The sequence below is a fragment of the Lepidochelys olivacea genome, assembly GCF_965140295.1.
Source record: "Lepidochelys olivacea isolate rLepOli2 genome assembly, chromosome: 13".
Taxonomy (NCBI): domain Eukaryota; kingdom Metazoa; phylum Chordata; order Testudines; family Cheloniidae; genus Lepidochelys; species Lepidochelys olivacea.
Window position 1 is genome coordinate 1,615,377 of NC_140423.1, and position 15,947 is coordinate 1,631,323.

The 15,947-nt window shown below is 40.3% G+C and overlaps 1 protein-coding gene across 1 annotated transcript in view; it reads left to right on the plus strand.

Moving 5' to 3' along the window:
* RPRD1B (regulation of nuclear pre-mRNA domain containing 1B) overlaps positions 1-15,947 on the plus strand; it is a 47,025-nt gene that overhangs the window by 13,319 nt on the left and 17,759 nt on the right. Inside the window, exons 4-6 of the mRNA XM_084645883.1 lie at positions 6,283-6,395; positions 9,301-9,427; positions 10,797-10,972. Of these exons, the coding sequence (XP_084502009.1) occupies positions 6,283-6,395; positions 9,301-9,427; positions 10,797-10,972 (416 nt within the window). The remainder of the gene's footprint in view (positions 1-6,282; positions 6,396-9,300; positions 9,428-10,796; positions 10,973-15,947) is intronic.

A 15,947-nucleotide genomic window follows, 5' to 3' on the forward strand; every position in this document is an offset into this window, starting at 1 on the left:
GAGTCAGATGCCACCAGCAGAAGGTTGATTTTCTTTTAGCATACTTCAGGTTCTGTATTTTCCACATTGGAGTGTTGCTCTTTTAAGACTTGTGAAAGCATGCTCCACACCTTGTCCCTCTCAGATTTTGGAAGGCACTTCAGATTCTTAAACCTTGGGTCGAGTGCTTAGTTTTTTTTAAAAAAGGAGTACTTGTGGCACCTTAAAGACTAACAAATTTATTTGAGAATGCATCCGATGAAGTGAGCTGTAGCTCACGAAAGCTTATGCTCAAATAAATTTGTTAGTCTCTAAGGTGCCACAAGTACTTCTTTTCTTTTTGCGAATACAGACTAACATGGCTGCTACTCTGAAACCTGTAGTTATCTTTAGAAATCTCACACTGGTACTTTCTTTGCGTTTTTTTGAAATCTGCAGTGAAAGTGTTCTTAAAATGAACAACATGTGCTGGGTCATTATCCGAGACTGCTATAACATGAAATTTATGGCAGAATGCATGTAAAACAGCAGGGGACATACAATTCTCCCCTAAGAGTTCAGTCACAAATTTAGTTAAGGTTTCAGAGTAGCAGCCATGTCAGTCTGTATCCGCCAAAAGAAAAGGAGTACTTGTGGCACCTTAGAGACTAACAGATTTATTTGAGAACAAGCTTTCGTGAGTACAACTCACTTTAGTTAATGCATTTTTTTAATGTGCGTCATGAGCATGGAAGCATGTCCTCTGAAATGGTGGCCGAAGCATGAAGGGGCATAGGAATGTTTAGCGTATCTGGCACATAAATATCTTGCAATGCCAGCTACAAAAGTGCCATGCAAATGCTTGTTCTCACTTTCTGGTGACATTGTAAACAAGAAGAGGGCAGCATTATTGCCTGTAAATGTAAACAAACTTGTTTCTCTTAGCGATTGGCTGAACAAGAAGTAGGACTGAGTGGATTTGTAGTCTCTAAAATTTTACATTGTTTTGTTTTTGAGTGCAGTTATGTAACCACAACAAAATACATTCGTAAGTTGCACTTTCACGGCAAAGAGATTGCAGTACAATACTTGAATGAGGTGAATTGAAAAATACTATTATTTTAGTGCCATATTTGTAGTAATATGCGTTTTGATTTCAATCACAACACACACAATATATATGAAAATGTATAAAAATATCCAAAATATTTAATTTCAATTGGTATTGTTGAACAGTGTGATTAAAACTGCAATTAATCACGATTAATTTTTTTGAGTTAATCGCATGAGTTAACTGCGATTAATTGACAGCCCTATTGAAGATGTAAGCAAAATCTTTCTGATCAAAATGTTCTGACTTGAAATTTATTCAACTTTTTGATTTTTTTTTTGTTGAAAAATGTCAAGAACCATTCTTTTTGGTTTGACCCCAAACAATTTATTTTAATTGCCAACAAACTGAAAAATCTGTTATTAACCCACCAGCTGCCTGGGGCATAACTTAACAAGGAACTGACCTGTTGAGCTCAGTAGCAGAGGATGGATCTAGTGTAGGATTGGAATGTGAGGGGCAAGACCAGTGCTGAAGCTGAGGGAGCAGAGAAAGAGAAGAGCACCAGCAAAGAGAGAAAAGCAGGGAGGGATGGCTCCAGCAGTAACTAATGAGGCAGCCAGGTGACAGAGGAGAAGGAGGTAGTTTGGATCAAAGCAGCATTGCTCATGTCCATCCTGGATACGCTACCAGCTGATGTCCGTGTAAACGAAAATGGATAATCTTCCCCCATCCCAGAAACCAAAGAAAGGGTTAGGTATTGGAAGATGCACTGGAGCTTATGGCCATAATCTGTAATATTTTGGGAGGGTTCTCATATTTAGTCATGCCCCCAGCCTCTGATTTTTCTGATGTTCTCCTTCTGTCCAGTCCCAAAAGATGTCTTTTAGTTCAGATGTGTAATTTGATGGTAAAACAAACAGACCTCAATCTTTTTCCGGAAATGAATTTCTCAAACTGAGTTTCCTTGGACATGGCCCAAGTTGCTAAATTGCTGTAATTAATAAGCTAAAGCCTACTGAACATTCACTTGTCCTACACAGGTGGCAAGCTGTGTATTTAATATTTTTATTTTCTTGTTCTCGGGTTCTTTTATAAATAAGCAAGGTTTAAAACACCAGGTGGGTCTTTGAGCATTTGTCCACACAGATCCCATTGTAGGATGTGTGCTCCCATGCATGCAAGCCCAGAGTCTTTTAGCCAGCAGTGTCCTTTGGGGCTGTGCGTGTGCCCTGCACACCCTGGCACCCCAGAATAAGGGTATAAAGGGCGAAGCAGCCCCCACCATTTCCTGCCACCCATAGTAGCTAGTCAGAGTCTCTGTGTCCTCTTACTTTTGGATAGGATTAGGATTTTATAGTTGGTTAGTCTTGTTAAGTTTAATTAAAGTACATTGGATTTTTAAAAAATACTTTTTCCTTGTTTCTTCTGAGTCTCATCTTGGTATCGAGGAGTAGGTGTGGTGGCTGAGAATAGGTCTCCTGGCTTTTAAAATCTCCCTGCCTGTGAGACAGCTATGCCTATGAAATGTTTCTTGTTTTGGGGCATTTCCTACCTTAAGCGCTCTATTTGTAACTTTTTTTGAAGTGCATTCAGAAGGCTCATGATGTCTCCTTGAAGCTGTTTCTGATGGAAAAGGGAATGAGAAGTCTCTCTGACTCCGAGGATCCTCCTCAGAAGCAGTCTGCTCCTGCCTCAAAGCTGGGTTCAGCTAATGCTCTGGCTACAAGAGATGCTACTTGGGGTGCCAAGAGGTCTAAAAGGTGTCATGCTTCCTTGAAACACTCTGAGCCTTTTCATCAGTCCTCTTCAGCTCAGTCAGTGGCTGCTACTGCCCAAGGTAGAAGGGACAAAAATATCTCTGGATGGGCCTTGGCACCAATGGCTGTCCCTAGTCCTGGCCCAGAGGAAGGCTCAATTTCATCATGCCTCCAACTTATCCAAGCATGCTCCTTTGAAGTTGCAGCTGTACTTCGAGTTTTCAAAGACTGTGAGATCCCATTTTTCAGCTCCTATACCACGTCCTCTGTCTTCGGTGACTGACTGCTTTCTTGCTACTGTTGGCATTGATCCTCTCCTTTAGCTGGGAACTATAGAGAAGATGCCTCCAGAGTTCTGCAGCAGGGAGTTCTATTCCCACTACTTCCTCACCCCAAAGAAAAGAGAAGGATGGATGGTGTCCAGTTTTAGATCACAGGTGTCTCAGCAAATTCATGTCAAGTTTCAGATCACCCTTTCTTAACGTCTCTCCCCCCGCCCCCCCCCCCTTACAGCCCATGAATTGTTTTGCAACTCTACTGGCAGGACACCTGTGCATGAATCTATCCTGCTCACCAAAACTAGGTGTTTTGTGGTCAGTGGACTCCACTACCAGTTCAGAGTCCTACTGTTTAGCCCTTCAACAGCTCTGAGGGTGTTTACCAAATACTTGGCTCTGGGAGCAGCTCAGCCAGGCAGAGAAGTCCTCCATATATATTTCTATCTTGATTGGCTGATTTGAGGCCCCTCATTGCAGCAGATCAGCAAGGATGTTCTCACAGTTCTACAGCCATTTTCCAGACTGGGCCTCAGGGTCAATTGAGAAAAGTCTCCTCTCTCCCCATTCATCCATAGAATTTATAGGGGCTGTTCTCCACTTCCACTTAGCAGGAGCATACCTTCAAAGATTTTTTTTCCATAATGAATCGCATCAGTTCATGTATTCAGTCTCATCCAGGAACCACGCTGACCGTCTGACTCAATTGTCTAGGTTATATGGTAGTTTATACTTATGTGACTCTCTCATGGTTGTCTTTGGCCTCCTTTGGGGTTGGTTAAGGATGTTCATCCACCAGCCAAACATGGTCTGAACGTCCCTCTAGAAGTTCATCTGTAATACTGTCATACCTACTTTAGTGGACAGACCCTCAAAACATCCATCTGGGTACTCTGTTTCATTCACTATCTCCTTCAAAGACTCTGAAAAATGCATCCAATCAAGCGGTGCACATTTGGACACATTGGACTCTCTCCAGATACATTGGAGTGCACATTTGGAGACTCTCCAGATACAGGGCTCATATAATTGGACAGTCTCAATTATACATAAATGTATTAGAGCTCATGGCCTTTCAGCTGGCTTGCAAGGTGTTCCTGCTTCTCCTTCAAGGTACTGCTGCTCCAATCCGGATGGATTATATCCTGGCTATGAATTATATAAACAGACGGGGGAGAAAGATTATCCCCCTTACGTCAGGAAGCAACACATCCGTGGGATTGGTGCATTCTGCATCAGAGTAATCTAATAGCCCTGTGGAAGATCAGCTAAGCAGAAGAGTTCCTTCACTCATAAATGGGAGTTAAAAGACTGTTCTAGAGAAAATATTCCTAAGGTGGGGAGTTGCTCAATAGACCTGTTTGCTACCAACATGAACATGAAATGTCCAGTGTTCTGCTGATGAGGAGACATAAGACCAGGGTCTGTGGCAGATGTATTTCTGGTTCAGTGGGAAAATAACTTGCTTATGTCATAGTCTTCCCATTCTTCTAATTCTCAGTCCTCAGAAGGACATGCCAGTTCGAGTATTCTGATCTGATACATCTGTCAATCAGGCCATCTCTTCAACTTCCCCAAACTCCTCCATGTTTATCAGAACCAAGGCCTGGTGCTGCACCCATGCATTTGACAGCATGGAGGCTACCTGGTCAAATTTCAGTGGACAGAAGCTGCTTAGCAGCTGTATGGGAGGTTTTGATCCATAGCAGAAGGGCCTGTGTTAGAAAGACATGCCAAGTTAAGGGGAAACATTTCTCACTGCTGTCCCATTCAGAGACCTCTTCAGCCTGTGGAATCTTCTATTCCATCTATCTTGAACTAATGTTTCAAATACATGATTGCTTAGTTCTAATAGAGTTCATCTGGCTAATATATTCCTCTGTCACTCAACTGAGAGTTATTCAATTTCCTCCCCCCACCTAATGGTATCTGGAGGTTTTATTTTTTTATTTTTATTTTAAAGGTCCTAATTCATACATTTCCATCAGTGAGGCATAATTACCTGTCAGGAGCACCACATTCAAGCCCCAATCATAGATGTACCCACCCTTTGAACCCAGGTTGTAATATTTACTATGTTCCCTTTCTGTTAAAATGGCATCAGCTTGGCTCAGAAGGTGAGTGAAATTTCAGACTATGATGTCGAGTCCTCCATTAGTTCGTTTTCATAAAGACAGTTAAGCCATATCCAACATTTTTATGGAAAGTGGTTTTGGATTTTCATATAAATCAATTTACACATTTTCCGTAAACCACATGATTCTTCTGCTGAGGTTAAACTCCACAAACTAGACCACCTTAGGGCTATTCTCTTTATCTTTCCAGTACAAAGCCATTTCATAAAGCATCCAGGCTCTTTTTGCTTTTGTGATAAGTCTCAAGGGCAGGCTGTTTCTCTTAAAGATCTCTAAATGGGTTACAGACTGCATAAGATTTTCCTACTCCATTAGATAAACTTCTTCTTCCTTCTTGAGTCAGGGCACACTCTGCTAGGCTCCGTCAACCTCCATAGTTGCTTTAGGTGGCACGCGCGCACACACACACCCCCCATTTGAGACTTGTAAGGCAACTATATGGAGTTCGGTACATATGTTTATCTATTACTACTCCATTGTGACAGCTTCTAGCTCAGATTCACGGTTTGGAAGGGCTCTCCTACTGTCATTATTTAGATCCCCTCAAGGTGGGCAGTAGAAGTGCTGACTGCTAGTCACTCATCTACAATGGAGTCTGGATAGACAAATGCTTGAAAAAAGAGGTTACTTAACTTTCAGTAACTGGAATTCTCGGAGATGGTTTTGTCCACACATCTTGTGACTTGCCTCTCTTGCCTGGATATTCTGTATTAGTGAAGAAATTAAGTGGTGGTTGGTTGGGGTGCTTTGTCCTTTATAGGGTGCATAAGAGCACACAGGTGAATGCACAGCCCCAAGGGACACTGCTGTCCAGAATATTCCAGGCTTGTGCGTACATCTGCTTTTGTTCATAGATCTCACTACAGTCTCAAAGAACTTCAGTTACTGTAAGTGATCATTCTTTTGCCCTTATGCTGCTGATCATTCTGAAAGTGATACATAGATTAGCCCTCTGTAAAGAACATTAAATTGTAGATTGACCCTCTGTAGAGATCATGAAAGCATCTGGTATAACTTTTGAAAATGTAGATAGTTAAGATTCTGTGAATGCACAAATGGCATCAGGCTTGAATGGCTTGTATTGAGACTGTCTGTGTCTACAGTTACAGAGGAGAAAAAGTCCTTGAAGCGGACGTTTCAGCAGATACAAGAGGAAGAAGATGAGGATTACCCTGGGAGCTACTCGCCCCAGGACCCCAGCACTGGGCCATTACTGGTATGTTTGGAGGGCTAAGGATCTGTGAAATTGTGAAAGGTGACCTCTTATAAAGACACAGCCACAAGGTGGAGCCATTAACAAGTAAAATGTAATTAATGGAGAAATACAATTTACGCTTGGGAAGCCAATGTGTAGCAGAACAGTTTTATTAAACCCCTGGGTTGTCTGTTTTGTAGTGGGCAAGAGGAAGGGATCATAGATGCATTCTGGTGTGAATGCCATTCCAAAAGTTATCCTTAACAATAAAAACCTGGGTAGGTGTGACTTAATCTAGACTTAATCTAGATCTAGACTTAATCTTAATAAAGGCCCTTGCACTACTGCCAGTGTGTCTTGTTTTTTGTTTCCTTTTTTTTAAAGGAAAAAAAAGAAGATATATGTAAAAAGCTTTTTATATATTGACTCATGAACTCTCAAATCCAGTGTACGAACATTGACTCAAGAAATTTCATTTGGGTTTCAGGTAGAGTACAGCCTGACAAAGAAACCAACAGCAAGTTCTATATACCCTGTAGCTGCAAAAGATCAGCATTAAATAGATTTATATGGAGTTGGAAACTAAAGTCAGTTGAGAAGATTTGAACCTTTGTTTGAGACTGGCTGGAGTGTAGCGTTAATGACACGGAGATAACAGAAATGAAATAGACACTATAATCAAAACTCTTCTCTTTAAGGCTACAATTCGCCTTTTGTTAAATCTGTGGCTATTTGAAGGAAGGTGAAGAGTTAAACAGTCCGCCAGATGGGTGGCGTAAATACTACCAAATTACATGAGCCGAGGAAATGAGAGCTTTTACTGCAGATCGCTTACAGCTTTTGGCTTGTTTTAACACACGTTTAATTTGTCACTTATTGGAAATCATTATGTAGCTTACAAGGAAGTATGTATGTCAAGCAGACAGTGAACATCTTCTGGTTCTTCAAACCAGCATAAACGTTGAAAGGGTGTGTATTAAGAAATTTGTGTATTTTTATAACGAAAGTTTTGAATGTGTACCTAAAAAATTAATTACTGAAAGTGGAGGATAAAAATCAGCACTACAAAATTAGCCTAGCTAATGCCAGCAAAATCATCAAATCCTTGAATGCTTTTTAAAACAAAATAAAACTGAATATTTGAGGTTTTCCTGCTTAACGTCTCGCTCCTATTAATGCTATCACTCAGATTCTCCTTTTGACTAGGTTAGTAAAAGCAACGTGGGTATGGTCAGTTGCACTGGTGGGTCTTTCTCAGTAGCCATTCCACTTGCTGATTGTTAACATCAGAATGGCCATACTGGGTCAGACCAAAGGTCAGTCTGGCCGCAGTCGGCAGACAGGATACTGGGCTAATGCCAGGTGCCCCAGAGGGAATGAACAGAACAGGGAATCAAGTGATCCATCCCCTGTTGCCCATTCCTAGCTTCTGGTAAACAGAGGCTAGGGACATTATCCCTGTCATCCTGGCTAATAGCCATTGATGGACCTATCCTCCAGGAATTTATCTAATTCTTTTGGCCTTCACAATATCCTCTGGCAAGGAGTTCCACAGGTTGACTGTGTTGTGTAAAGAAATACTTTCTTGTTTGTTTTAAACCTGCTGCCTATTAATTTCATTTGGTGGCCCCTAGTTCTTGTGTATGAGAAGGAGTAAATAACTCTTCCTTATTTACTTTCTCCGCCCCAGTCATGATTTTGTAGACCTCTATCATATCCTTCCTGAGTCATCTCTTTACCAAGCTGAAAAGTCCTAGGCTTATTCATCTCTCCTCACACAGAAGCTGTTCCATACGCCTAATAATTTTAGGATGATTTCTGAACCTTTTCCAAGTCCAATATATCTTTTTTGAGATGGGGCGACCACATCAGCACACAGTATTCAAGATGTGGGTGTACCATAGATTTATATAGAGGTAATATGATATTTTCTGTCTTATCTGTCCCTTTCTTCATGATTCCCAACATTGTTAGCTATTTTGACTGCTGCTGCACATTGAGTGGATGTTTTCAGAGAACTGTCCCCAGTGACTGTAAGATCTTTGAGTGGTAACAGCTAATTTAGACCCCATCATTTAATATGTATAGTTTGGATGATGTTTTCCAATGTGCATTACTTTGCATTTATCAATGTTGAATTTCAGACCATTCTGTTGCCCAGTCACTCACTTTTATTGCAAAGAACTAAATTAAACTGGCAGAACAGGATTCATGGAGTACAATATCAGTCAATTGTATTGCAATTATATTCCCAAAGAATCAGTTGAGCTAGTGAAGGAATGGCAATGGCTTTAAAGTCTGCTTTAAAAGGGATGCTCTTTAGCTGGGGCCAAGTTAGTATGTGGTGCTTAACTAGGTGTTATTAAATAAACTAGACTTTTTATAAAATGTGCCCTCTCCACATTATCCCAAGGTGCATGCACGCTGTTGGATAAATTTGCATGTAAATTTGCCTCTTGGTCAAGGCAAAATAAAAAACAATCCTCTAAGGCAAAATATTGAGATGAAAAGAAATAGACGAAATGCGGAAGTGAAATGTAAAGAATATTTTTATTCCTCTAATCTGCATAGTGTTGTCGTCCATCTTTTCAGACTTGTTTTTAAATGTCCTCTTCTCTTAATTGGATGAATGTCCACTGCAGTGTACCAGTTAAGATAATTGTATTGGACTTATGCAAAAGTCCATAGTTTTTTGGTTATTTTAGAGTTTTGTGAATACTGTGGACAGCTACTTGCTGCAGTACTGAGTGTAAGGAGAAAGTAGGACACTAAAGAGCACTTTAAAAGGTAAGTGATTCAGCCTGTAGTGCAATGACAATAGCTAGAGAAAATGGCTTAGCAGTAGTCCTGTTTAGAACTTGGCAGTGCTGCAGTTACCTGCGACTCCATTTGAAAACTGTCTGTTTTTTGTCTTTCCATCCTACAGACTGAGGACTTGATCAAAGCCCTGCAGGACCTGGAAAATGCAGCATCAGGAGATGCCACAGTGCGGCAGAAAATTGCCTCGCTGCCACAAGAAGTTCAAGATGTGTCACTGCTGGAGAAAATTACAGGTAAGAAGCTAGAAGATGAATGAAAATGAGCGTAGAGGGATTTGACTTTCAAGACTATAATGAGCAGGATGGATGCACCTCATGCCCTTTATGCCTGCTAGCTTTATAGCTCCCTAACAGTTAGCAGGTAAAAATCTTCTGGCATGCGGTTGGAGGTAAGATTTATATCTCTCCTTCCATTCCTTGGGCCCAAACCAAAATGTGTTTACAAGGATTTTTATACTTGGAGAGCCTGTATTCACTGTCCTTTCCTCAACCAACTTCTGACGGCTTCATTTTGTAGTTCTGAAAAGAAACTAGAGCCAGAATATTCAAACTGGGGTGCTGAAAGTTAAGCATTAAATATATATTTATGTATTTTAAGTGGCCTGATTTCTCTCTTCTTCCCCACCCCCCGAGCTGAGTACCTGCATCTCCCTTTGACTGCAATAGGAAGTGGATGCTCAGATGTGCTGACCATGTATATGTGGGTGCATATAAATGTATGCACCCATGTTTGAACAATATTTGCTTAAGAACCTGGGAGCACATGCAAACAGAATTGATTTTGACTCTTGCTTTTGAAAGTATTCCTAACTTTTAATTTTAGAATTCTATGAGGACTACCACTTATTCAACTCTTTGTAGTGTGTGCTCATCATGTCCAGCTGTGAGAAGGACAAGTGTGTATTTATGTGTAAGCTTGTGTTCTGTGTGTTGATAAATATTCACAGGCATAAGGTCCATCATACAGTGCACATCTTGCATAAATGCTAGGGCCCCATGAAGTGACAGAACACATTCTGTTAATGTAAGCTAATAGTCTAGTATAATAGCTCATAAAAGATCCACAGAAACAACTTCTAAGGGAGTGTGAGCACAGTTGTGGCGCTGCAGCTGTACCAGCATGGCTCTGTAGTGTAGATTCTTCCTTCAGCAACAGGAGGGGTTTTTCCCATCAGTGTAGTTAATCCTCCTCTCCAGGAGGCAGTAGTGTAGTTGACAGAAAAAATCTTCTCTCAACCTAACTGCATCTACAGGGGGTTAGGTCAACCTCACTGTAGCACTCAGGGTATGAATTATTTTGCATTCCTGAGTGACGTAGCTAGGTTGAGCTAGTTTTTAAGTGTAGTTCAGACCTCACTGTTGGATCTGCAAGACTAAAAATGTGACCATCTGGTTCTGTGTTTAAAATCTTCCGTTTTCAGGTTTAGTCTTAGCAATTTTTGGGTGCCCCTTAAATCTCTTGATTACAACTATTTTCTTTTAACCCCTGGATAACTCTTGTGAATAAAATGTTGTGCATGTGGTTGTTGGATTAGAGCCTTTTTTCAAAGCATAAAAGGGTTTTAGCTGAGTCCATGTACATTTTTACCACCTTTGCATGTAGACAAAGAGGCAGCAGAACGTCTTTCGAAAACAGTGGATGAAGCATGTTTGTTACTAGCCGAATATAATGGGCGGCTGGCAGCAGAGTTGGAAGACCGACGCCAGCTGGCACGCATGCTGATTGAGTACACCCAGAACCAGAAGGATGTATTGACAGAGAAAGAGAAAAAGTTAGAAGTGAGTACTGCTCAGAGCAATGCTGAAATCTTATCCTCCTACCAAACACACATACTTTGCCTTCAAAATTTAAACATTTTTTTCTTTTAAATGAGAATGATGTAAGGTAATGTAGCAATTTAGTTCTCCCTGGAGCACTCTGCTGTTGAAAGAAAACAGGACTGAGGAAAAAATATTTTCTGTGAATAAATAAATTAAAAACCGTGAACTGCTGAACTCAGATGTCCAGCACAAAAGTAGATGGAGAAGGAAGCAGTAGAACTTAAATATATTTTTTGAGAGAGACTGTTTTATCATCAAACATTTTTGATGTTCAGTCCAGGTTCACGTCAGGGTTTATTCTTGAATGAAATCCCTATCCCCCCCCAAAAAATCAAGTGTCCATGTTACTCCTTCCTGCAAATAACTGATGCTTTTTGTATATTTTGTGTAGTTGGTTGCTGCTTGTCTGGCTTGAAGGTCCTATTTGCTGAGCTGACTTGTCAAATGTGTGTTTTAGTACTGCCAACCCTGCTTAACCAAAAAATGGTGATGCTTTTAATTGGATTTACGTGCAGTGCTTACATGAAGGAACAGGTAGTGGTGATGTAGAAAGATGACAACTCAGACTTCATGCCGTAGCCAGCTTGAACTTGGAGGGCAAGAAACTGCTGTAAAAATAATACTGTCTGACTGGAACTCAGTAGTGACCAGAAACCCCAGAGTGAGTACATGGGGAACAGCAGACGGTCGTTTATCTGAAATGTTCTTCTTTCACTGAGGAAGTGTTTTCAGCACCATGTCGTAGGACTAATATGGCAGTTTAATTAATGATTCTGGTTGTATGTCACTTTGCCATCTGTTGAACTGCCCCTTGGCGACACATTATGGGCTTCCTCTACACTGTCGGATGCTGATTATTATGAGCAGCTGCTGTTGGGTGGGACATGAGTTACAGAGGACATAGTCTCCTAGAAGGAGACTGGATTATAGAGCATTTCAACCCTTTGTGTGCCCTCTTTCCATCACAACTTGTCTTCTGTCCTGGAATGTTAGGCAGTACTCTTAACTTGTACTCTGTTTTGGCCATGGGTTTTCCTTCTGTGTCTATACATAGTAACTTGAGTACATACTGTACATTATCCATCCAGAGTTTAAAAATCATCTAGAAGATTTAGGACTGTTGCATTCAAAAAATCTAAAGATTGTTCGGCTTTAACTATCTAGCAAATTTATTTAGTCTCCGGAAGCTGATTTGAGAGTTGAGTTTATGGTGGTTTTCCTATAGTTGGTTCATTTATAAAGCACTTTAGATATCATGAGTACAGAAGAAGCCATAAAAACGGCTTTCTGGCATCCGTTACTTTATTTACGGAAAATAACAATAGAAACCTTGGGTCAGATTCATCTTTCACTGAAGTCAGTGATAAAACTCCAGTTCAGTTCTGCAGGAAGGGGATTGTGAGCCCCTCCCATCTCTTAACTGCTTTAATGGCACCTACAGTAAAAAGCAGAATGCCTCCGCGTGCATTTTAAAAATCCTAGATTTTGAATCAGCTTGAGTTGTCATAAAATTAATTTGGAAACTTGTGCTATAGCAACTTTAGTCTAAAGTTTATAATAAACTAAATTATAAACGCTGTGGGTTTTGTTTGCTTTTGAAATGACACTTCTGATAAGGTGTCTTATGTGAAAGTTAGCAAACTGCTATAGGCCAAAATAATGAAAGTTCAAGCACTGAGCCTTCAAACAGGGAAGCTGGTATGTAATTTAATTCACATAAATAGTCCCATTGACTTCAGTGGGACTAGTCATATGCTTGACTTCAGCATGTGCAAAAGTGCTTGACGCATTATGGACTAAACCTGTATTTTATTAAAAATGTCTCTTAATGGCATGAAATCTTTGTCAGTTCAGAACACAGTAGTCTCATTAACAATGAAAAATTAGACTTCTAGCATACTCTCACAGTATACCACCAGGCCAAAACTTAAACCCCAGGAGTCTTAAATTAAGCACCTAAGTGTGGAATTTTCAAAAGCAGTTAAGTGACATAGAAGCACAAGTCACGTTGATGTTGTGCTGCAAACCCTTTGGGGTATAGTCGACAAGCATTTCAGCTTTCCTGACTTGTGGAAGTTTAACATATTGGAGGATTTTGTTGGTTGCAAATGCAGCCCAGGCTATATGCTTATCAGTTTTGTGTTTGAGTTTCTGGTGTTCTCAAGTAACAATGTTAATGAGACCCTGGGTTTATCTCGTTCAGCATAGATGGGCGTTTTAAGTGTGTAATCCCTTAACAGAAAAAGTTGAAATTCTAATAGGATACTAAAGAAACAAGGACAAAACATCCACTCTAGAATTTAAGTCTATAAAATAAGAAGAAAGTAAAGAACTAGCAACATGTAAATACTCAGTTTTAAATTAAAAAAAGAATCTTTTTTTAATCTATCCCGTTCTTAGTACTTCTCCATGACATGTTGTTGTGCTCCATCATGATCTTTTTTTCCAAATATTTCAATTGCTAGCTGTATGTGTTTACAAAAACAAACCTGGCTTTCAGCTGAGATGCATTTAGAAGCGAAGTTCTGTTTTGAAATGTTTACTTCATTCACTTTTCTGGTCAAAGTGACTGAGAGGAGAGAAAGTAGGCTCTTTGTTGGTAATATGAACCAGGATTTCATTCTGTCGAGTCATGAAGTGCCAGTGTCTGATGAAAAATTGTAAATCATTGTGGACCTTCAAGGTACTGGGGTTGCACACACAAGTAACTCTTTCTCTGAGATAGTAATAAAAATAGCTAAGCCCCGTGTCTGAGAAGGGAACTTTTCTGTCTAAACACTGGAGTTCTTATTTAATTTAAATAGTCCAATACTACTGCCTTTCATCAACCATGGCAAATTCTACAAACAAACATTTAGGCTGAGTGGGAGTATTTACTCATAGTAGGCTATTACTCAAGAGATTTTGAAAAGTCCAGGGTGCCAAAAGCTCTTACCGTCCTCAGTCACACACAATCCTTTCATCAAGACAGGATATATTAGAAAAGATGAGGTTGGACAAGTGAACTACAATTCATGAGTGAGCAGTGGCAAAGATTTGCATGAGTGAATTCAAAGGCTGCTATAGTACTAAGAAACCCACAAACTGATGGTTTGAGGGGAAAGGTGGTACTGGATGTTGAATCTGAGAGAAAAGACATCAGGGTCAGACATCTAGGGGAAGAGAATGTAGGCCCCACATGCTGTGGGACTGTCTCTTAAACAGTAACTGTGAAAAGGAGTTGGGGGTCATGGTTGCATAACCAGCTGAATAGTAGCTCTGAGTGCAGTGCTTCAGTGAAGAGAGTTAGTGAGGTTCTTGGAGGTGTAAACGCGACTATTAAATAGGAGTAGGGAGGTGGTATTACTTCGTCTTCAGCATTGGTGAGACCATTAGTTCCGTTGTCAATGCTTCCAAAAGAATGTTGGAAATGCTTCATGGAGCTACAAAAAAGATTCATGGTCTGAGAAACCTGCCAACAGAAATTGGTCCAATAAAAGCTATTACCTCACCCGCTTCGCTTTACAGTGAGTGAGTGTTTCTTAAATCTGTGTAGTTTACCAAAGAATAAGAGGTGACTTGATCACAGTCTGTATGTACATGGGAAGAAGATGTCTGATAGTAGAAGAGTCTTTTTAATTTAAGAGAGGTTTAACAAGATCCATTGGCTAGAAGCTGAAGCTATACAAATGCGAACTGGAAATTATGCTCAAATATTTGAGGGTAGCATTGGAACAATTTACCAAGGGATGAGGTGGGTTTGCCATTACCTGGAGTTGTGGATTCCTTTCTGAAAAGATATGCTCTAGCTCAACCAGAACTTATGGGCTTGATGCAGGAATTACGGGGTGAAATTCTATGGTTGGTTTTATGCAGGAGGTCGGGTTACAGTATTGTAATGGTCCCTTCAGGCAGTAAAATCTATTAAATTAAGTAACGGACGCAAAGATCAGTATTTCAATACCTTAGCATGTATAAACATTCTTCTCGGAGAAGGTGGCTTCCTATTGCTGATGAATAGGTGACTCAAATCTAAGTTCCTTATCTTTTGGTACTGACACTTTTTTGACCACCTAAGATCCCACCGAAATGCTGATCAAATAAAAGCACATTGAGAATAAAAACTGTGCCAGAACCTGCAAAGTTAAATGTAAGAGGCTAGCTATTGTGAAGCAAAGTGCACACTGTGCCTGTTGAAATAAATGACAATAGCTATCTAAGGGGGAAACAGCAAATCAGTTATACTGTATAAAACTGGACACTGAGGACTATAGGGAAGATATTCAAGGGAGGAGACAGCCTCCATGTTCAAGTTGCCAGATGATTGTAAAATGAAGGTAGCTGAATAGATGGAGCCACATAAGTGAAAGTACTACCAGAATATCTCCGATCCTATGGAAGAATGGATACCTCAAGTATATGTGATATCTGCAGTAGATCAGGACAAGGTGGAACAAAACGGCAGAATGACTCTTCTGCAAGAAGAGTCAGTCTAACCTGGGGGAGGGAGGAATTTGTGTTCACGGCTGTAACTTTGATTTATAAAGTCAATACTATGGACTGTTCCTTCTTTTCCCCCCATTTGTCATCTCCGTATGCTTTTGGGGTTTTTTGTTTGTTTTTGGTATGCTCTTTGGGACAAGTTATGTTGCTGCTTATATCCAGGCCCCTATATATTCCATGATTCTGCAATCAAGACATTTTTCTGCAGAATTCACCTGTTGCTGAACATTTGAGATCCATTATCTCTACTTTCAATTAAAAGTTTTGTGACCTTACAGTTGTGAAGATAACTTTTGACGATGTGACCTGAGTATAAACCAATAGCTGTCTGAGTCTGCCAAGAGCCTCAAAGAATAGTTCAGAGGTGTGAACTGCCCCCGTCATCTCACTTAATGTTCCATGGACTCTGTGATTGTGTGGCCATGGAATTTGCCATTTTCCCAAGCTATCC